The 22636-nt window shown below is 38.4% G+C and overlaps 1 protein-coding gene across 1 annotated transcript in view; it reads right to left on the bottom strand.

The window, feature by feature from the left end:
• Positions 1-22636, bottom strand: part of CUNH1orf87 (chromosome unknown C1orf87 homolog) — a 52375-nt gene that overhangs the window by 10151 nt on the left and 19588 nt on the right. The window contains exons 6-9 of the mRNA XM_037500240.2: positions 21277-21442; positions 14780-14877; positions 4084-4148; positions 349-428 (exon numbers count right to left, since the gene is read on the bottom strand). Coding sequence (XP_037356137.1) covers positions 349-428; positions 4084-4148; positions 14780-14877; positions 21277-21442 — 409 coding nt within the window. The remainder of the gene's footprint in view (positions 1-348; positions 429-4083; positions 4149-14779; positions 14878-21276; positions 21443-22636) is intronic.

Below are 22636 nucleotides of genomic sequence, written 5' to 3'. Positions count from 1 at the left end.
ATCCCGGCTGGCCGGCGAGGATCCCACATGGCGGGGCAGACCTCTCCTGTCGCACCCACTGCTCCCCTCAGCAGTGTATTTCGTCAGTCTGCCTGTTCTGTTCCCCACTCTGTCTCTGGTGAATCCTCTCACGCTCCCGCAACTCTAAATAAATCTTTAAAAAAAAAAAAAACAGCTGGGGAAGGAAAGAAACAGCACTCTATGAGTTGTTCTGTTTCCCTTTTCTGTGGAAGGAGAGTCTCCCAGTCAAAGCAAGTCTGATGTCAAGGCAATGAGTGAAACCAAAAACCCCAAATGTCGTGTCCCCCAACCTAGCCCATCTCCAATCTCAACAGGCCCGGTGCATACCATATGTCCAGTTCTGCTCTGAGACATCTCAGGAACTTCAGCTGGCACTGGAGTGGCAGTGATCTCCTTTGATTTCTTTCCTGACAAGAAAGAAAAACACAGAAGGATTTAGTTGGTTCTTATTAGTTAAACACATACACATATACACATCCAGGCAAAGAAAATGTTAAAGCTCTGGCTATGAGGTTGGCACCGTGTTGGATGATGGCGACACCCATCACCCATTTTGGTGGACAAGGTGGACAAGAAAGATTTGGTTCCTGCCCTAATAGAGCTCACAAAGGGGAGGTAGGTGTTAAATAACTACTCCAAATTATTATTTAATTGCAGACTACCACAAGTACAACAAAGGAAAAAATAAAAATATTTTAACCTATTTTGGGGATGGTAGGATGGCAAGGAATCAGGGAAGGCCTCTGAGGAAGTGGCACATCACTGACAACCTGGCTAGGTTTTTCCAGGCAAAGGTGATGCTGGGGTGTGCAGCACAGAGTGTTCTAGATAAGCAGAGATAACCCTGTGGTTGACCTTGAAAGTGCTCCTGCAGTTTGAGGAGTGGAAGCAGGCATCTCTCGCCGTGGTTCTGACTCTTAACAGAGAAGCAGACATTGCTGTCCCTTTGGCCACACAGTGTGCACTTGAAGGAAATGGCAACACCTTTATCTTCTCTCTTTCTTTCTCCTTTCAGTGATGAGAGCTCTTGAGTGGAAAGAGGTTTGAACATCCTTCCTAAGCCAGGGATTCTACCGCCCAGGCTGCTGCCCTCATGAATAGAAAACATTTTTTTAAGATACAAGAGAAAGACATGAAGACCTGCTGAAATCTTCTAGGGCTTATTATGGATGTCATTCACTCACCATTCAGTACCTTCCACAGGATGTGGCACTTTTATTAATTTATTTTGCAAATTTGTGTGATGAGCACACAGCACAGTATTCTGGGAGCTTCAGCTTCAGAATTTAGCATAGCTCAAATATACCATCAGCAAATACATATTGGATCTCATTACTTTTAATAAAAATTGTTCAATGAATAAATTTTAAACAGAAGGTGGAGGGTGGAGTGTAACATTGTGGTGGAGAGTAGAGGCTCTGAAGTCAGATATCTTGGGTTTGAGTACTGACTCCTTAGCTGCAGGACCTTGGGCAAGCAACTTGTTTTTGTGTCTGTTTCCATTTCTGCGAAACAGGGATAATGCCCCCTATAAGTCATTGTGAGGATTAAATGGAGTAGAAAATGTAAAGCAAATATGTGGAACATAGCAATTGCTCAATTGTTAGTGCCTAAGAATGTCGCTGGTTTAAGAATGTTTATATAAATACATCAGGGTAAAAAATCTTCTGTTAAACTTTTAACATTGCATCCCTGAATGATTATGATTTTTTTTTTCTATTTTTTGACAGAGAAGACAATGTGATTTCATATTCTTCTCTGCAGTCTCTGCATCCAGCATTGGAATAAGTACTCAGTGCATACTTCTTGACTAAATGAATGACCATGTGCTCTAATTTGGAGTTTAGAAAATAGAGTCACTGAGTATATAATTGTGTTTCTCCAATTCCTTTTCAGGTCCTTGGAGATGAGGGATTTTTCTCAGCACTTCTTGATCTTCCTGTACCTACCCCAGATGCTACATAGAGTAAAACTTAATAGATGCTTAATGAGGACCATGATGACAGTGAGTTAGGACAGTCCCTTCCAGGCAAAACCAAATTAATCCGCTGAAAATTAGTTGTCATGGGAACCCACCATCACCCAGTAGCACTGGCCCTTGTTTATTTCACCCTGTGTATGAAAGAAAAGCTCTTTACTACACATGAAAAAAGGTTGAAGTTACTCTGAATCAGAATTTGAGAATTAAAGGGTTTCAAAAGGCAGAGTATAGCATAGAGGTAGGAGGTCCTGATTCTTCCCTTTACTGGTTATAAATTTTTAGATCCTGATTTTGTCAACTGTGAAAAGGGGATGATACCAGCTACTTGCGATTATGTTGTAGAGATTTAAAAGAAATTACCTACATAAAATACATCATACAAGGAAGATGTTTAATTCAAGAAAATATTCATTATTGTGTTATTATGACTCCTATTATAATATGACCCAGAGCAAATCTAGTTTCCCCAGAGAAGTTAATATTAATTACAATGTGACAGAAATTTTTGGGGACCCTTTTAGAGTAAAATCTGAAATGTAGACTTTTTACTAGTCTACTTTTCTCTACTGTTTGCATTTCTAAAAGTCTCATTAAGGGAAAATATATGCTAGTCTCCTGGTCTCTTTTAAGCTTCCCTTTCTCTGTTCTAATACCTATAAGCATAGAGAAAGGTAATGGTTTGCACATGTAAAAATTGTTTGAGAAACCCAAAGCAGATCTAATTTTTTTTCTTCCTAACTTGCCAGAAAGAATAAATAATAACCATCTGTCTAGTCTGTCAGTTGAAGATTTCTACTGGAGGGAGGAAAAAAAAAAAACAAGCTGGCTTCTAGAGATTTCCAGGTGTTGGAAGGACCAGGTTTTACAGGATTTCCAGTGGATTCTGATAGTTAGGCAGGCAGCCCTCTCTTTCCCTTCCTCCTTCCCAATGACTTGAAAGCAGTGGTCTTCAGAGCTGGCTACATGGCCTGGGGAACTTTAAAACTGTCAATAGTTAGGCACCAATTAACTCAGATCAGACCAATTAACTCAGAATCTTATAGGTGAGAACCCAACTCAGCACTTGTAAAGAATTCCTTAGGTAATTCTAAAGTGAAGCCAAGGTATAGGTAACAAGTGATTTAAGTAAATAACTTATCTCATTAGAATTAATGAATGAAACATCTGTGAGAAGGAAATTAATGTAGGTCAAATATTTATATATGCCAGGCATTTCTCATGTTTTCTTACTTAATCTAAACAATAACTTCATGAGGTGGAAATTATCTCTATTTGGCAGATGAGGAAACTGAGGCAATGAAAGCTTTAGTCACCTACTAAGAACAGAAGTAGGATTCAGTCTGGAGTTTGAACTCATTTATTCAACAAACATTTGAATGTTTGTTCTATATCATATACTATGATATAACAACGAACAAGGCAGACTCTTCTCACACAGTATGTGCATTCCAGTGTTGAGGTCAAACAAACAGATATGTAAAATAATGCCATTAGTGGAAAGAGATATAAACATAACTAAAGACAATTTTAAGACGGAAAGAAATGGCGAGTTACTATTTTAGATATGGAATTCACTGAAGGACTCTCTGAAATAACATATAAACAGAGCCCTGAGTGAAGAAATAAAGGGGAAAGTCTGAGGAAAGAGCATTTCAGGAAAATGAGCCAGGGCAAAGGCCTTGAGGAGGAATGTTGGGTACATTCAAACAAGAGCTGAGAGGAGAGCTTAGCTGATGCAGGATAAAAAAGAGGGAGAAGTGGGTTGAGTGTTCACAGAGCTAAAGTGCCTTCTGGACCATGCCATGTGACTTGCGTAGGTGAGCTGCATGCATCTTAAAGAATTATCATGAGAGACTGCTTCTTGATATAATAAAACTTAGAGAATTACGCCTTTTAAGACTCAACTGGCCTAAAAGAATAGCCTTTAAAGCAATTTTTACTGCTAACAGTGAAGTTAAGCCCTTTACATTTTTGGGATCAACCAGATGAAACCTGAGAAGCAAACTATTCAAGCTAGGAAGGACAGTCAACAGTAGATCTGGGCTATGAGCCTTCTCCAATAAGAAAATAACTGAACTAACCTGTCGGCGTATCAGATGACAAGTCAGAGGAAGCTCTGTTCAGCAACTCAATAAATCTCTGCCATCTGTGCAAGAAAAGGAAATATAATATTGGTGATCAATATCATTGTTCTGGAAGAGTGTGCAATAAAGTTCAAAGTTTATGTTGCTAGTGATAGTGAAGTAGCTTTTTGATACCTGTATCATTTAGGGGTGTTATGCAGGAAACAGAAACCTCTAAAGTATCTCCACTAGAAAGGGATTTAATATAGGGGATTATGTGCCCAACAGACTTTTGCAAGGTCCAGCAGAATGGACGTTGGTATCTGCTCTGAGGCTCAAGGTCAAGCCTCAGCAGATATCTAGGCACCCAGGGAACTACAAGGGATTCAGGCTTATATCTTGATTGCTCTGACCATGAGGTTGATGACTAAGCAGTATAAAGTGTATTTTGGCTACTAGAAAAATTGATGCTTGCCAGGGTCCAGAGCATCTCACTGATAGACCTTAAATCAATCCCAGAAGCTCAGCATTAAGGGAGTTTTGGGAAGCCTATTTAACTTTCTCAAGTGCAAGAAATACCACAACACAAGAAAGTACACAGAGGGGGATAGAAATGGGTGCTTACTGCAAACAGGGAATATTTAGTGAAGTCTGTAAGTAGAGATTGCTTTGATTTAGTGCATGGGAAAATCACAGAGTCACTTAAAGTTTACAAGTACTTTAAGAAAACTTTTATAGTGAAAATGACATATTTACATGCATCATCTCTATGAACCTAGGCTTTTACCTAGGATAATGAAGTCTAATTTCCCATACCCTTCCCTAACCTATGTTGTAACACACCTTGTCTAATTAATCTCAATCCATCACTTTCTTCATTAATCTCTTCTTTCCTGCTCCTCCTTCTACTCTCTGTTTCTATCTCCATGTCTCTTACTAGTTTTTGGTTTTGGTACTTCTGGAAGTTTTATTTTGCCCCATATCCTTTTAAAATATTTAGTTTTGCTTATGGTAGTAAAAAAAAAAAAAGGCTTCTGTTGCTTGAAACAAAACTGCAGCTCATAATGATTTTTATCTCCTTTATCCATCAGAAGTCAAGCAAATATAAGGAACAAGTTGTGAGAGATATGGCCTTGGTTTTTGAAGATTTCTAATGTCACATGATTTTGTTCTATTTAAATAAAAATTATTCATTAGCTACGTAAGATAAGTAACTAGTTTGTTTTGCCTTTACCTCACAAAACTTTTCTTCTACATTACATTACAAATCAGAAAATACAGAAATTGGTCACTATGGAAGATATGAAAATGTGGGCATAAGTCATGTCCCTTTTGGAAGAAGAATGGGGAAGGCATAGGTGTGCAGAACCACAGAGCAGATAAGCTGATGCCTCTATCAGCTGATGAAGACCCAGGCAAGGGTAAGAAAGTTGAAAAAATAGTCCTCTCAAGAAATGTTAATAATCATTTAAAGATCTGCTATTAGCATAGATCTGGAAATTAATTGTAGTAGAAGTATTTACTGTCTTCTATACTTCGTGCAGATTCTTCCAGAATATCTTAGGAGGATTAGGCTCTTGCCTACAGCACCTCTGGCCCTTGAAAATAACAACAAATAAACCAGATTCACTGATATTTACACAGTGTGCATTTTTTCAGAGCTGTTAGGAGTTATCAAATGGGAGAAAGCCCTGCAGATATAACAGCACTAGAAACTCTTGCCCCTTGTGCTGATAGTTGGGGAAGGATACTGTGGGAAAATTTTCTAAGTATTACACTTGGACACTGCCTGATTGAAATGGTTACGTGATGTAGGTGACCAATAAAATCCTTAAGATCCTTTTAATAAAATATTTTCTTTCCTCCATATTCTTCATATTACCCTAGGACCTTCAAAAAGCCACTGAGATCTGAAATGGTTTCTGGTTGCTATGAACAGCATTATAATCTTAAGTACAGACACTGGTGTAAAACTCCCCAAAAGTCAGGGCGTTTAGGACCTGAGGACCCGCGCAGGAGTTGCACGTTCAGGCTGAGCAGAGTTCAAATTCCAACTTCAGCTGTACTGAAAAGTTGACCGGCCCTTAGCTCTTAATTTCTTTGTATTTATTATCTCATTTAATTGAAACAACATTCTTATGAGACATGTAAATAGCTTCCCCAAGTACATCGATCAGTGGGAGGCAGGATGTAGACCCTGTCAAACTCTAAATCCTGACTCTGCACAATGTGCTTTATGGCCTTATGTAGAACTTGGCTCCAGCTGTATTTTACCCCTTTGTAATTTCATGACCATGACTCCGTATCTTCTCTCATTTATTATTTCAGAAGTTTGAGGACAGTCTAATTTTGTTATTTTATAATTAATTTTTTTTACTTCATTTACTTTCTGTTTATTTTGTCTCTATCTGGATCCTTAAGTAATTTTCTTTGCTTGTATAACACAAAAGTTTTGTCATAATACACACGGATACATATTTTCTCAATTTAGCTTCAATCATAGCAAAGACTTCCAGTCTCTACAGAGTATCTTTTCTCCTTCTCAGTTGTTTTTGTTTTAGCTTCTTGCCTAATTTTTCTGGGGTTGTAGTCCACAATACCCAGCCTCTTAGGTCCAATCTCTATTCTTAATCTCCTCTGTCTACTGTCCTTTCTCATTTTCTTTGTTCTTTTTTTCTCTAGATTTTGTGGAAACCTCTCAGGTTTAGATTTTCTCTGGTGTTAATGTTGATTTTTATCAATTCCTCTTTTCCTTGCAAATGATTTTTTAATATTGTATTTTACATAATTCTTACATCACTTTTCATTTTTGCACAATGTATGCATTTTCATTTTGGTTATATTCCCCATACAATTCCAACCCCCTTACTTTGACCCTAATCCCACTTCTTCCCCACCCCTACTGTGTCAAATGATGTTTTATTGGAGCACAGCCACAGCTGTGTGTTCTGTGTTGTTCATGGCAGTTTTCAGGCTAAAATAACATGGTGGAGTAGTTGAGACAATGTAGACCCACAAAGTCTAAAACACTTATTTGTTGGCCCTTTATAGAAAAGGTTTGTTGACCTAAAATTTCAATAATAAATCAGTTATCTAGCATTTCTCAGAATTTCATGACTGCTTTCTAATTTTTATTAAGATATAATTGACATATGGGCCTCCCCGGTGGCGCAGCGGTTGAGCGCTGGGTTGCGAAGCTGCCCGTAGCCTCTGCATCGCCGGTTCGATCCCCGGCTGCTCCCCGGCCACCAGAGGAGGGTCCCACATGGTGCGCAGACCTCTCCTGCCACCCGCTGCTCCCCTCAGCAGTGTGCTTCGGTCCTTCTGCCTGTTCTGCTCCCCGCTCTGGCTCTGGTGAATTCTCTCACCTTCCCGCGCTTCTAACTGTACCCAGTGCTTGTATAAATAAACAGATAAATAAATAAATAAATAACTAAATTTTTTAAAAAAGAAGAAGATATAATTGACATATAGCATTGTATTAGTTTCAGATGTACAACATAATGATTTTATATATATTTATCTCAAAATGATCACAAGAGGTCTACTCAACATCCCTCACCACAGAGTTACAATCCTGTTACTCCTTAATTTTGCTGTAGTTCTTGTTTCCTGTCACTATTTTTTGCTTTTTAAATTTCATATTGATAACCTTTTAATTTTAATATGCTTATTACTTTCCAATGCATTTCAATAGAGGGCATGGCTTTTTATGTCCTATAGGGATCACCCATGGTTTTCTGGTTTCCAGAGTAAATCATTTTCAAGAGTCAGTTATTTGGAGCCTAAAGGATTATTATTCCCTAAGTTTTGCAGTATTTAAAAAAAAAAGCAGAACTTATATGCTGGGATTTCTCTTTATTCAATCTAAGATTTGGCATAAGATGCACTGTGTAGATTTCCTTGTGTCCTCCCCACTTCTCCTCTAGCTCTGAGGTCAAGGGGTGGGTGGTGACCCCCCACTGATGCTGGTGCCTGTCAGGTCAGGTGCAGGCCTCTTGGCTGGACACAGGTGGAATTTTCTCACTACACTAAACACTTCTCAACATCCACAATCACCGGGAATCTCCCTGTCTCTGCTCCAACCTGCACAACTTTATTTTCAGGAGTCACACCCACCAGATGCAAACGCCACAGCCAGAGGTTCTTCCATGTCCTCACTCCAACTTTCTTTTCTGTCACCCCTGGAGCTGTGTTCTTTGAGTAAGTACCAAGAAGTGGTGTATTTGCCTCCTTGGGTAGGGGAAGAGCCGAAGGAGTAGGGGCAACAACACTCATTTTTGTCTGGTTTAGACTTGGGATCTACAAATAAGGGAAAGACTGAGGGGTGGGGACAAAATATCTTCCATCTTCTGCACTTCTAATGGGTAGGCAGGGCAAAGCTTGGGGCAGACAACTTACTGATTTTCCTAAATTCTCTTTACTTATCATTAGTGGAAAGTCCTGCAGGATTCTGATACAAGAGTGCCTATTACTCACTTTTTGGTATTTTTTTTCTATTTGCTCAGAGAAATTTTAGTTATGGGTGGTTAAGCAGATGCCATTTTTTGCCCTTCAACACCAAACCAATCCAAAACATATTCAACACACCAAAAAATGTGGTGTTTTCTAGAAACATTCTTGTCACCATGATGAAGTCAGTTAAAAGTGCTGTGTGTCTCAGAGCTTCATAAGGCAGAAAGCAGAGGCATCCCGGTCCTTACCTTTCTCCACCTTGGGAAACGTATGCTATGCCGCAGAAACCGTTGTGCTTTTGTTTGCTTTTTGTCTTGGCACATTCTGCTCTTCTCTGTCTTAAGTGCTCTTCCCATCCCTCAGCTGGTTAGTTCCTACAGACTCCACCAGGCTCGGCCGAGACACAGCACAGATTCGGTTGAAGAGCCAGCTCTGTGCAGACTGCCAGAATCATAGGTTAAGTCCTATGATTTGAAGAATTCAATCACTCGATTCATTCCCTTGAGAGTCCTATAATTTTTTTACTCCAGTTGAGGCGTACAAAGTATGCTTAAAGGAGAGGCAGCAGGAGGAGACTACAGAGGACAGTGTTACCCTGTAGGGGCTGCGTTAATTTGTTAGGGGCTGCAGGACAAAATGCCACAGACTGGTGACTTGGCAGAAATTTATTTTCTTATTTCTTTATTTTCTGGTGCTATGGCATTTTTTTTTTTTTTAGTTGGTTGGTTGTTTTTTATTTTATCTGGCTTTCTCCTAGGTCCTAGAGGAAAGGCAAGAGATACTGAGCTCTTCAAATCCAGAGCTGTGGTTAGCAATAAGACCTTTTTTTTTTTTTTTTTTTTTACACTTCAAGGTGTTGGCAGATTTGGCCTCTTTCGAACTTTCTGTTTTTGGCTTGCACAGAGCCTCCTCCTTGCTGTGCCTTCACATGGTCAATCTGTTAGCAAGTGGGCTGAGGGGCATCCCAGGATCCCTAAACCTGCCTGCTCGAAATGAGTTCTGCCGTCTACCACATAAAGACAAAGTATACTTAGTGCATAATACCTTCAATAGAAAAGAACTTTAATACAATTAGTGTGCAGAAAATAGAAAATAAAGTTAAAACAGTTTCAAACACCCTAAGTTACCCATTACTGTGTGGGTAAATGCCCAGTCAAACAGAGTTGGCCCAAACAGGAGCAACTGAGGACCAAAAGCTTGCCACAGTGAGTCTAAGGCACCTTCTGGTGGACCCACAGAAAAGGGGCAGAAGGAGCCAGACAAGTCTAGAAGGAAAAGAGAAAAATGGAAATACAAGTCAAGATAGAGGCTGCCATTGCCAGCTTCCCCGTGGATCTTTCATCCATGTCTCTCTTTCAAGGGTCTCCTTCCAAGTCCCCCAAGTCTCTGGTACAAGTCCAAGACCAAGAAACAAGTGTGGCTGCTTCGTGACATGTCTCTCTGCATCTTGTGTCTCCTCTAGGGTCTTTCCTTCATTTTCTGTCCTTTTTTTCCTTCCCCAAGTCCTTCACCCAGTCTTTTCTAGCTGCTCCTCAGTGCTAAGCTCTACCCTTCCTTGGGTGGGGCAGGGAATCTGGAAGAACCTTCCCCTTCTATGGGGATCACACTGTTCCATTTCCTCTGTGTGAGAGCATTCTTGGTGTCTGTGTGTCCAGATTTCCTCTTCTTATATGGACATAAGTCAGACTGGATTAGTGCCCACCCTAATGGCCTCATTTTAATTTAACATTTTTGAAATGCCACATCTCCATGGTCACATTCTTAAGTGCTGGTTGAGGGTGGGAGAGACTAAGGTTTTAACACATGAATTTGGGACGATGTAGTACAGTCGTTAGTAGCAGAAAGATTCAAATAAGCCCAAATTTTAGGACAATTTCCTCAAGGTCTCTGAACCTCAATTTACTCAGCTATGAAGTGGGTATAAAAAACATAATTCTTGGGTCTGCTGGAAATAAGAAATGAGACAGCCATGCAGAACAGCTATTTCCATGCCTGGGAAATATTGGATACACATGTGTAACATCCTTGATCAGCAGGTTATTTTGACTACGCAATTTAACTCAACTGCTGTGCATTCAACTGCACCATTTTCCTTTGCTTTCACCTCTTGGTCATGTAGTCTAAGTTGTAAAGCTGTGTTCTTCTTCCCTTCCAGTTAACAGTGAGAAGCACAGCACTTCCCTGACACACAGGCAGTAAATTCTCAAATCCAGACAAAAGGATTCTTTTCCACTTGACAGATAAGAAAATTAAGGTTAAGAGAAATCAATTACTTGCTCAAGTTCCCAAAGACAGTGAATTGTAGAGCCAGGATGTCCATCTATGCCCATGTGATTCCAGAGTTCACGCTGACTTTCTGTGATGTTGGGGATAACGGGGTAGTAATTGTGCTACACCAGTAAGAATTCACCTCCCAAACCCGTGCTCCTCTGGATTACACCTGCCCCTGGAACTTAAAAGCTCCTATTTTTTCTTACCTGAATCTGTCTTAAGTCCTGGAGGAATGGGTAGAAGATACCAAACTATTCAAATCAAGAGCTGTCCTCAGCAGTAAGTGCAAGGTGGACCCAGACGATCAACTCAGGAAGTTTGCCTAAAGCACCTCTGTCTAGTTGGTACTCTATAAGCTTCTGAATTTCATAGAACTTTTGGGAGGGCCAGTATAGTATATTGAAAGCCAACACTATGAAGCTAGAGAGTTTGCATTTGACTTAGCCTTGTTGAAGAATTATCAATTGCAGATTGGTCTAAGCATCTCTGTGACTCAGTTTCCTCACCTGAAAAACAATAGTACCTTTCTCATGGGGAACTTACAAAGATTAAGAGAGTTAATATTTATAAGGCACTTAGAACATTGCCTGGAATACAGTAAACTATATAAATTTGACTATTGCTGCTTTTTATTATTGCTATTATTACTATTATTATTCTCACCCCATATGAATGATGGGGTTCTGCAAGAGAAGATTGGAATCAATGAACTTTCAAATGCCAGGTCTGGTGTCTAAGTTCCAGCCACTGGGAAGTTCCATATCACATCTCTCATAGCTTACTGCTAACAATTTTCCTACTCCCATTAAAAAGTAATTGCTGAATCAGACACCTCCTGCTTCCTTTATCTCTTAAAATCCTCTGGTTGTCCCTGGGATTATCAAACCCATCTTTTTCAACCTAATTGCATTGTGAATAATGGGCCAGATGTGTATGATAAGTCATACTTGAGGCTGTGTCAATTGCTCCACTCTATTTACGAAGCTTCCATAGCAGCTTCATTATTTATCCCTCCCCCCAACACACAATTTGGCTTGTGCGCCTGTATTTTAAGCTGGGTTTGAAGCATTTAATTTTGCCAATACAATTTTAGAGTATTAGTTTGCCTCCTGTTCTCTTTCTGCCCTCCTTAATTACCATTTATTGCAAAGTCACACAGAAACATTAAATGCTAATTCTGACTTACATGTTCCTGGCCAAGAACAGGGATAATAATTTCCCTCCACCACAACCTGAATTCATTTTACATAAGGGTGATTCAGAGTAGAGATTTGAAATCGTAATCAAGTCTTTCTCAAAATCGCCTTACCCTGGCAATGATTCACTAATGTCTCTCTCTGCTAATTGGTAGGCAAATGGCAAAAAACAAAATCTCAATGTTAAAAAACACAACAACTTTGCTACAGTGTTCAGGAAATTGTTCCTCTCATCAGCACTTGCAATGTGACAGTTTAAGAAGGGAACACAACTCATTTTATTTGGTTAGATGGGGCTAATCCCACATCACCATAATCCCTCCTGATGTTTTATTGATTCTAAAGGACATTTAATCAGGAAGCAGCTCAGCACTAGAATCCTGCTAATTAGCAAGCAGCCACATTCCAAATGGGTTCCCAATTGAACAGCAGATTAATGGACAATATGTACTAAAATAATGATTCGTGCATTCACTCCTAAAATGTGTGTCTAAATTGCATCTTCAATTTCTTAAGGATGTAGGTTTGCATACAAAGCCCTTAACAGAAAGGATTTCATTTAACTGAGGCTTTAGCCAGTGACTGACTGTTTAAGGATGAAGCAGGTTATAAATGTTACTCATCATTGGATCTCATGGTTTTGATGTTCTTGAATGTTTAAAGACCTAAGTTAATAAAAAAAAAAAAATTGGTGTGTTTTTCGGATTTGCACATAAAACAGTGGGAGATTGAGAACATTGATACAATTATAAGTAACCTAATTCCATTCACTCTAATTCTCATTTCTCTCATTCCTGGAATCTTAGTTCTGAACCCCAACTTTTAATCAACATATACGTACTTGCACCTTCACTCTATCAGCTAGAATATGAGCTCTGATACTAACTTGCCTTTTCTCTACTTTAGATTGATGCCTTTGGGGGATTCCCAATTTTAGCTTATTGCTTTTCTACTCAGCTATCAAGTCACTTTTCTGCTTTTCTGCATTTGTTCCTTAGTCCTCCTCACCCAACAACCCTCAAGGTTTTCGAGAAAGGAAACTGCCACAACCAGAGCTGTCATAGAGGAAATTCACTGGCTAGGATCAACCTGGTAGCATCATTTATTTATCGATCGATGGTTCCTACAACCTCTACTCTTCCTTATTTTTCTGTATTGCACTTAATCACCATGAGATATATCACATATTCTAGTTTATTTATCCTCTTCTCTATTAAAATATAAGCTTCATGAGGGAGGGTTTTGTTTTATCCGTCCCTAAATCCCCAGTGAGTAGAGTAGTGCTTGGTACACAGTAGGTACTTAATAAATAGTTGTTAAATGGATGACTTCATCAGTTGATAGTTCACCTAATATGTGCCAAATACTGGAGTGCAAGATACTAGAATAGAATGTGAGGGAAAACAGGGTTTGTCTTAATATTTCTTTCAGGGCTGGTCTGTAGGTTATGAATTGTTTCATTTTTACATGTGAAAAAAGTTTTATTTCATGTTAGCTTCTGAAAGAGTTTTGTGAAATTTTAGATTTATATTTTTCTTCTTTCAAGACTTGAAAAATATTGTTCTACTTTGCTAGGACCACATTGTTACAGTGAGAAGTCTGCTGTAATTTTTAATTTTGTTGTTCTGTATGTTTTTTTCTTTAGCACCAGTTAAAACAATTTGGTTATAATGAAACTTGGTATGGTTTATCTCAAATTCCTTGTATTTGGGGTTCACTAAGCTTCTTGCATTCATCTTTATAATTTTCTCAAAAATTGGAAAATTGCAGTCATTATTTTTTCAATATTCTTTTCTTTCTTTTCTCTCTTTTCCTTAGAAGACTCCAATTTACCATGCATTCAGCCTGTTAAGATTTTGTTGATATTCTCTGTTAAGTTTTTGTTGATATTTTTTCACACTGAGTTTTATTTTGGATAGTGGTTATTTCTTTGTTTTTAAGTTCACTTTCACGCTGCAATGTCTAATAGGCTCTTCCTCATAAGCATTTGATTTCAGACATTTTGCATTTAAAATAAACTTTAATTTTCTAATAGTTTAGAAAAAAATGAAAGATAGTATAGAGAATTCCTATATGCCTCACTTAGTGGCCCCTTGTATCAACATCTTATATTAGTGTGGAAACTTCATTAAAAGTAATTAACCAATATTGACATATTACTCATAACTGAAGTCCATGCTTTATTCCAATATCATTAATTTTTACATAAATGTAAAAATTTTTTGTTTGTTTGTTTGTTTCAGATTCCACCTAGTCTACCACATTTTGGTCTTTATGTCTCCTTATTTCTTCTTGGCCATGACATTTTCTCAGATTTCCCTTATTATTAATAGTCTTCACAGTTTTGAGGATTACTGGTCAGATATTTCGTATAGTGTCTGCTGTGATTTGTCTAAACTTTCCCTCACCTTTTCCCTCATTGTATTTTTTCATCTCAAGAGTTTCACGTGGGTCTCTCTATCTGGGTCTGCAGCTATCAATCCCATACCTCTCATTATGCTCAAGCTTTCCTATACTAAATTAAAAATATGAAGTATAATTACAATGACTTTTTAATGTGTTTGTCTACTATATCTATCACTAATAATCTACTTTTATTAACTGCTTTTTTCCCTAACAATATATTGTAATTTTCCTGTCTGTAATTTTTATATGGATGCCAGAGATTGTGAATTTTACATTTTCTATTGTTTGAGAATTTTCATTTCTTTAGAAAATTTAGGGTTTTGTTCTTGGATAGAGTCAAGAAACCTAGAAAGAGGGCTATGTGATATTAATAAATACCAACTTACTTTATTTCATCATGGTAACCCAACTCTTGATGGCTAAGCAATGTTTCTAAGAGGCTCAAAGTCAGATATAATCCATGCTTCCCACATATAGCTCTGATCTGAAAATAAGAAGGGATTTGAAGTGTCACTATAATGAAATTAAATTTTAATTTCCCTCCCATAATTAGAATTAACATAATTTTGACAAAGCAGTAATATACAGGAAAGCATTCTACCATTAGGATATCTTTCAGGATAAGAATTTCCCCCTGAATATTTACCAACAGTGAACCATTTATTTGGTTGACACAGTGGTAACATTTCATCACTCAGAAGTCACTGAGCTTTAAAATATTAATCTTGCATTTTGTCAGCCATAAAATGGGTGATCATTGCCTAGAAGCTATATACACTTGGGATGGGTGTGGCCAAATCAGGTAAAGGTAGTCAATAGTACGATTTTGTATAGAAGGGGGAGAAGCTAAAGGACCAGAGAGGAAAGAAGAAAGGAAGAAGGAAAGAACTATGTCTCATACAGTTTTTAGACTAAATAATAGTAGCTACTAGTACTAGAAAGTAGCTACTGTCATTTGCTTTGAGAGAAATTTGTATATAGTGACGGTATCAAGCATGTCTTTTTATTCTGATGCTTTGACTTCTTGGGAGTCTGCTGACCCAGGAGAGACTGCCCCTCCCAGTGCCAGTCAGTTCCTGGAGACAGTAAGGGATTGCTTTCAAAGTGCACTTTTCATATGCAAACCATCTACTCTTTTACTGGGGCTCTCACACTGGGGCCACAGTTTCTTTGCAGTAGTACTGGGCAGTCAGGGATTGTTCTTATGTCACAGAAATTATCCAAACTAGCCAATTCTAACCCTTCTTACCTTGCCTCATCCAATCCACAATGAAAGCCCTTGCCCACATTTTCTCACATTCTCTCTGCCCTCCTGACAGACCCTGGTGCATCCCCATGTGGCCTGAATGATATGCTCTAGCCCTTCCTCTTGGGTACTAAAGTAACGATCTCTCTTTTCAGTGGCAATCATATGAAATGTTGGTCTGACTGTACCCAAATAATAATAAAATCAATATTCAAAAACAGTGATATAACTGTATTCATGGAATGAAACAAACAGCAAATATAAATTCAAAACTTGCATTGGTATAGAGGATCAATGTTAAGGAAACTTAAAACAGAAAAAAGTAATCAATTTTAAACAAGTAAGATTAGAGGTTGTGGAGAACTCCAGGCAGAAGAAAGAGCATGGAGCAAAATACTGCATGTATTTTGGCATTATTCACTTTACGATAGTCCTAAATGCGACTAAGCAGTAATCATCTGTTAATTGGAGTATTTCTACAAGGTGGTGGCCTATTTGTAGGGTGGAATTATGTTTCATTCATTTTCCTATGACCATAACATAGCATAGTGTTGAAAAATGAAGGATCAATAATTGTTGAATAAATGAATACACAGATGAATAAGGGAATGAATGAATGATTTGAAGACACTGAAGAGTGGAGTACGTATGGGCAAAGGCTGGTAAAAAATAAATTTTGAGAAATAGAAATTAGTCATGTTATGCCATTTTACTCCATAAATATGAATTGAATAATCCTCATGATTAAAGCATATTGATGTATTTTTAAACATCAATATTAGGAGGTTATTCTAAAAACAGTTCATTTACTTCTGGCAACACTGATTTTGCTCTAGGCTAAAATGAACAGCAGATTAGAAATAGTACATCAGGGTTCCTAGAAGCAGATTGATTGATAGCTGCTAAGAACTGATTGCTGACAGTTGTAAAGGAGCAATAGAAACATCTAAAAAAATCTTAGCAATTTAGTATTATTCAGGATTATTATTAAAATATTTTCAAGCATGAATATTCATAATAATGACCCTTGTTCAGTAAGAAAAATTTGATTATGTGTCATTTCTTCTCTTTAATACAGAAATTTTTAATTAAATGTACCTATGTGCTATTTTAAAATGACATGTGAGATAAATATTCATTTCCCCAAATTGCTCCTTGAAAGAGTGGTGCACAGATGCTCACTCAACTTGCTCTCTTCTCATTTATGGATCCATTTGCATTTTACCCCATCACTCGAGTTAAACTGCAATTTCTAAGTCACTAGTCACCTCCACGGCTTTGAATTTAACCAATACTTTTCAGTCCTAATTATAGATGGTATCGTTCTATCACCTCTCAAGGCTGATCCTGCCAATAAATCTTCTCTTTCCTTTCTTGATTATGCCTAATTCTCTTGATTATTTTTAGTTTCCTTTTTTGGTTTCTCTTCATCTACCTACTCTTTCACAATGGGTATGCTTCACAATGAGAATCCTGTGCTTCTTACTGTCTTTTTTTTAAAAAAAACATTTATTTATTTATACATACAAGAACTGAGGTACAGGCCAGAGGTGTGGGAGTTGGGAGCAGAATAGACAGACTGACTGAAATACACTGCTGAGGGGAGCAGCAGGAGAGACAGGAGAGGTCTGCTGCGCCATGTGGGTCAGCTCCCTGGCCGGGAATCAAACTCATGCTGCTTTAGTTGCAGATAGCTTCACAGTGGTGAGACTTAACTCCTTGCACCACCAGGGAGGCCTCAATTCTCACTTTCTATTAGCCCTCAGGTAATCCTAACTGCTCCCATGGCTTCAAACCCATGTTGAAGACTCTTAAATCATTACGTAGGTTTAATCTCTCAACCCAAATCAACATGCTCAAAACTGAACTCATCATCCCTTCTTCTACTCCTCCAAATTACTCCTTTTCTGTCTCCTGTGTCAGAGAATGGTACAACAGATCATCAATTTGCCAAATACATAACCTAGGGGAGTCATTTTTGATTCCTCCTAATTCAGGATCCACAAACAATTAATCACCAATACCTACTTTTCTATCTCCTTAGTATCTCCCATGCCTCTCATTACTGCCCTGGTAGAAACCCTCATACTTTCTTGTTGGCACTCTTCAAGTAGCCCTTACTCTAATTCTCCAAGTCCTATTAGAATGCTCTTTAAAAACTTCAGATTTGTCATATCTTTCACTTGTTTAATATCCTTTGATCATCCCCTTGGGTGTTCAGGATAAAGTTCACAGCCCTTAGAAAAAAGATTATTAAATTGGCTCTTACTTTCCATTCTAACCTCAACTTGCAAAGCATCTCCCCCTGCAGCCAACCAACATTCATTCTCTGCTTATAGGAATAACTTACAGTTCCATGAACTAACCTATAATTCTCATTTCAGATTGCTCTTTTTACCTAGAACACCTACCCCATCTCTTTTTTTGCTCTCTTCCTGTGCCTCATTCTTTGCCAAATTCACCTCTGCTGTGCTTTAGCATTTGTGTCAATGTCTCTGGAGGTTTTTTTTTTTTTTTTTTTTTTTTGGTTAGTCTGGGCTGGTGTTTCTTCTCTCTCTTCAAAGTTACTGCCCTCATTGTATTTGTCATACAGTATTGTGACAACATGTTGAAAGCATTGCCTTTCCCTTGAGCTCCTGGAGAACTTAGGGACTGAAATCACAATTGTCCTCAAAAGTCCTATTGTCCTCAGTGCCTTATCACAGTGCTCAGGACACACTGAGTCATCAACATGTCAAAGGATGGATTAAACACGCCATATTTATCAGAAAGATGATTAATGCATTGGAGAAAGGGATAATTTGATGTCTGTGGAAATAATTTTATAGCTGTAGAGAAGAGTATACTGATGTAGAAACAACTAAATACAAAAGGAGGCTAATAAACTGCAGGAGACTGTCTTATTGCCCTGGTCATTAGGTAACTAGTGTCACAGCTACAGAATGAACTTCATGTTCACAAATCCTGCTTTCTTCTGCAACAGAACTCTCTCTTGATGATGATGTGGAAGTGCATGAAACAAAGCAAAGTGTGATTAGAGGTAGATCTATATGTGTTTTAGCTAGGTCTGAGAATAGGTTGGGATGGGCTTTGGGTACTGATAAAGAAAGTGAGTTAATGAGGTAAGAAATACAGATCATGTATAAAAGGGTTAACTGAGCCTGTATGCTTGGGACTGTCTTAACTTGAATCTATGCCCAGGTCAGCACAGTTAGTAAATAAGTAAATGTATGTGGATCCATGTTGCCTTAGTATTTTTGCCAGAAGCCGTCACTGCAGAAAAGATACATTAGAGGAGTAGAGTGAGTCCACAGAAGAAGGATGATAGATGTTTTATATGTTTGTTTTTGTTCTTTGAGAATTATCAACATTTCATTGATTTGAGTGACAAAACTCATAGATTATCCTTCAAGACTGCACATATCTGAGAAACTACAGATGATCTGATGAATGCTCTGAAATGTTAGGTGTGAGGATACTTCCCCCACACTTTGGGGACAGGCTATGTAGATTTCATGAGAAATTAAAAGATCTGTGATTTTTTTCTCTCTACCCTAAGGATATTAAGGATTATTGCCCAAAAAGAAAAGCCCTCAATTGGGATGGCCTTTTTCTTGTCTACCCTGTCATCCTGTGACCAAGAGCAAGAATATTGGGGTGCAGGTCTTGCTGTGTTCCATATCCAATGTCCCTTGGGTCTCAATTTGTCTCACATTCTGAGGAAACAGGATCTATTTTACATGCCTCCCAGAACTGTAATATACTTTGAGTGAGTTCCAGATGTCTTAAAAGATGCCAGATGGCTCACGAGAGGCAGACCAGCTTCAAGGAAAACGTGCCCTATTTCCTTAGATATCAACCACAAATTTAAGCTTTCAGAACCAGCTGTGGGTGAAGACGGTGAAGGTTTGCTCTGACAGTCACTGCTAAGTGCCCTCATATACTTATCTTGTTTATTCTCACAGCGGACACAGGAGGGAAAGCCCTGTTTTTCTAGATGAATAAACTAAGGCTCAAAGAGTTTGTTTTTCTTTTTTAAGATTGATTTATTTATGCATACAAAAGCTGGAGTACAGGTTAGAGGTGTGGGGGGTGAGAGGATTCATCAGAGCCAGAGTGGGGAACAAAACAGGCAGACTGAAATACACTGCTGAGGGGAGCAGCGGGCGAGTCAGGAGAGGTCTGCTATGCATGTGGGTTGTTCCCTGGTTGGCCAGGGGATTGAACTTGTGCGGCAGAGGCTGCAGACAGCTTCACAGGTTGCATCTTAACCCCTTGCGCCACCAGGGAGGCCCCTCAAAGAGTTTTATATCATTTTTGTTCCATTCTATGACTATCATCTGAGAACATTCAAGCTTCAGTGGTAATGTTATGTACTTTTCAATCTAACCAGAAATGATATTAGTATATTTCCTGCAGATTTTCTTGTAAACATAATAAAGTCCATTTTTGATGAGTAGAATCTTTTCTGTTGTTCTTTCATGTGAAACATGCTTGTGAGTGTAATATTTATATACACATATGCACATACACTAATGTGAGCTTTGCCTTTGCATGTTTACTTCATTGTAAATATGAAAGCATAGAGAAATCTGCTTCTGTTCCATAATAAGAACCCACTTTTACATACCATGTCTTTGCTTCCTTAGTAAACATTATTTATTCTTTTAATTTTCTGACTCTCTCAATTCTAATCTCTGTCTACCTAAAAGAAAGTTATTTTCTAATCTTTCAGACTAACATTTTTTCCCTCCCTATAATTTCCAATCTCTTTTGTTCCTCTGGAATTAGAACTCTTGCATCCTGGGCTCAAAGGAACTTCCAGAGAGCTTCTGCCAAATGGAGTTCCAATTCTAGCTCTCTATTGCCAATACTCCATTATACATTGAACCCCAGCTCTATCACTTGCTAAATGTGGCCCTTGGGTGATTCAACTGACCTCTCTGAGATTCAGATATTTTCATTTATTAAATGGGCCTTATATTATGTACCTGGATTTCATGGTTATTATAAGTAATTAACTAAGTGTTAAGTGAGATAATATAAGTAAAGCACAGTACTTGGCACTTTGTAAGAACTCAATAAAGATTGGTGGTGACATGCTGTTTTAATGAAACTGTAGTAATAGTGCTTATTATTTTTCTGTATCAAAGGTGGTATTATTTCTTTGACTACAGATGATGTGAATTAATATGGTTCTGGATCCTTTTATGAAACTCATCTGCACTGTTAATTAATGCTTTAAAATAACACGCTAATCTTTATCAGCAATACATCACATCATTCCCTAAAATACAGTGTTCCTAAGAATGGGATATTACATACTAACCTCATTGGAAGCTAGTAGAAGATGGGAGAAATGAGCATTTGTTCTTGGAAAAATATTTGTTTTTTACTGTGATATATGGGTACTTCTATATTCTCTATTGTTAATATAAAACTTACCTCAATGTAAGTAATGCCTTGATCAATTCTGCTTATTTTACAAATCTTTTTCTATTTTGTTTTTCTCTTTTGGGCACAGAAACAAATTTTTAATGTAACCCACAGGCACAATAGAGAACATCACTATATCTTAACTCTAAGCTTGATGCCTTTCAGAGATGAACAAACATGATGAAATGCAATTTTGGTTACCTTGGGTGGGGGCAGGCACCCAGAGAATGAGCGGTCTTCTTTTCGAAAACTCAGATTGAGGTTCTCTATGTTGAGTTTGCCATTGGTGGTCCTAAGTGCCATCTTCAAGATTTCCAACAGGCTCTGCTTTGTGTCTAACTGTGAGTCAGAGTCTTGGGGAGCCGTACTGCTTGGAAGGGCAAGGGAAATAGTGAAAGGGTGGTCTGCTCAAGCAACAGTGTGTTTTCACACAACATCTCTCACCCCTGATATACATCGTGGAATTAGAACCCACTCAGTGTCTCTGACGTCTCTGTACACTAGTCATGTGACTGCATGTGGAGATTTCATAGATTCAAACCTGTTCCATTCCCATGAGTGCTACAGCCTCTTCTCTAGGAGGTACCGATTGATTTCACTAGACCAGTGACACAAATTTGTAATCCAGTTTTTAAACTCTTATTCCAGGTTGCTAGAACAACTGAGAAAGTGACTTTACTTGCTTGATCTTACTTTTCTTAAATTCAGATAATTATTCATGGTAAATCAAATTCCCAAATCATTCATAGCCACAAGCAAAGCAGAGTAAAACAGATCTTGCCAGGTCTCTGTAAATTAGGGGACCTGTAAAGAAGGAAGACCTGAGCAAGGTGAACTTTCTGCATCTCCTTGCCGCTGCTCTTTGTATCTGGAGAAAATGTTTGGAAGTTGTTATTTACCTACTGTCTTGCATACAAATGTAGGTTAATTACTGAGATGATCTCTATAACTGACTATTGTTATTTTAAATAACAGGTAAAAGCCAGGGTGATAGAAGGTTGGAGTCATTTATTTTATGAAGCTAGTTTACTAGCTTTTTTTTTTTTTAAAGATTTATTTATTTATTTATACAAGCACCGGGTACAGTCAGAAGCGAGGGAGGGCGAGAGAATTCACCAGAGCCAGAGTAGGGAGCAGAACAGGCAGAAGGACCGAAGTACACTGCTGAGGGGAGCAGCGGGTGGCAGGAGAGGTCTGCGCGCCATGTGGGACCCTCAGCTGGGGATAGAACCGGTGCTTCAGAGGCTAAGGGCAGCTTCTCAGCCCAGTGCTCAACTGCTCTGCCACCAGGGGAGGCCCAGTTTACTAGCTTTTTAACTCTTTTTAACATTTACTCTTTTTAACATTCAAAGGTGTTTGCCTATCAAGATCCAGGGGATCTTTTACCTTCTCTGCAGTAAAACTTTTGCTAGTTTCTACTATCTTGAATAAAGTGCCACTTTCATAGAGGGACCTTTTATGACATCCCCCAATGTCCACTCCTGTAAATGAGCTTCCTTTCAGTGCTGTGTTTGTAAATCCTGAGCAGCCAGCTTTCCCAGATAAAGCGCTGATTTGTAGT

The sequence above is a fragment of the Talpa occidentalis genome, unplaced genomic scaffold, assembly GCF_014898055.3.
Source record: "Talpa occidentalis isolate TD23 unplaced genomic scaffold, MPIMG_talOcc4v2.1 talOcc4.9, whole genome shotgun sequence".
In the NCBI taxonomy this organism is placed as follows: Eukaryota; Metazoa; Chordata; class Mammalia; order Eulipotyphla; family Talpidae; genus Talpa; species Talpa occidentalis.
This window is presented reverse-complemented; position numbering and strand designations above follow the sequence as displayed.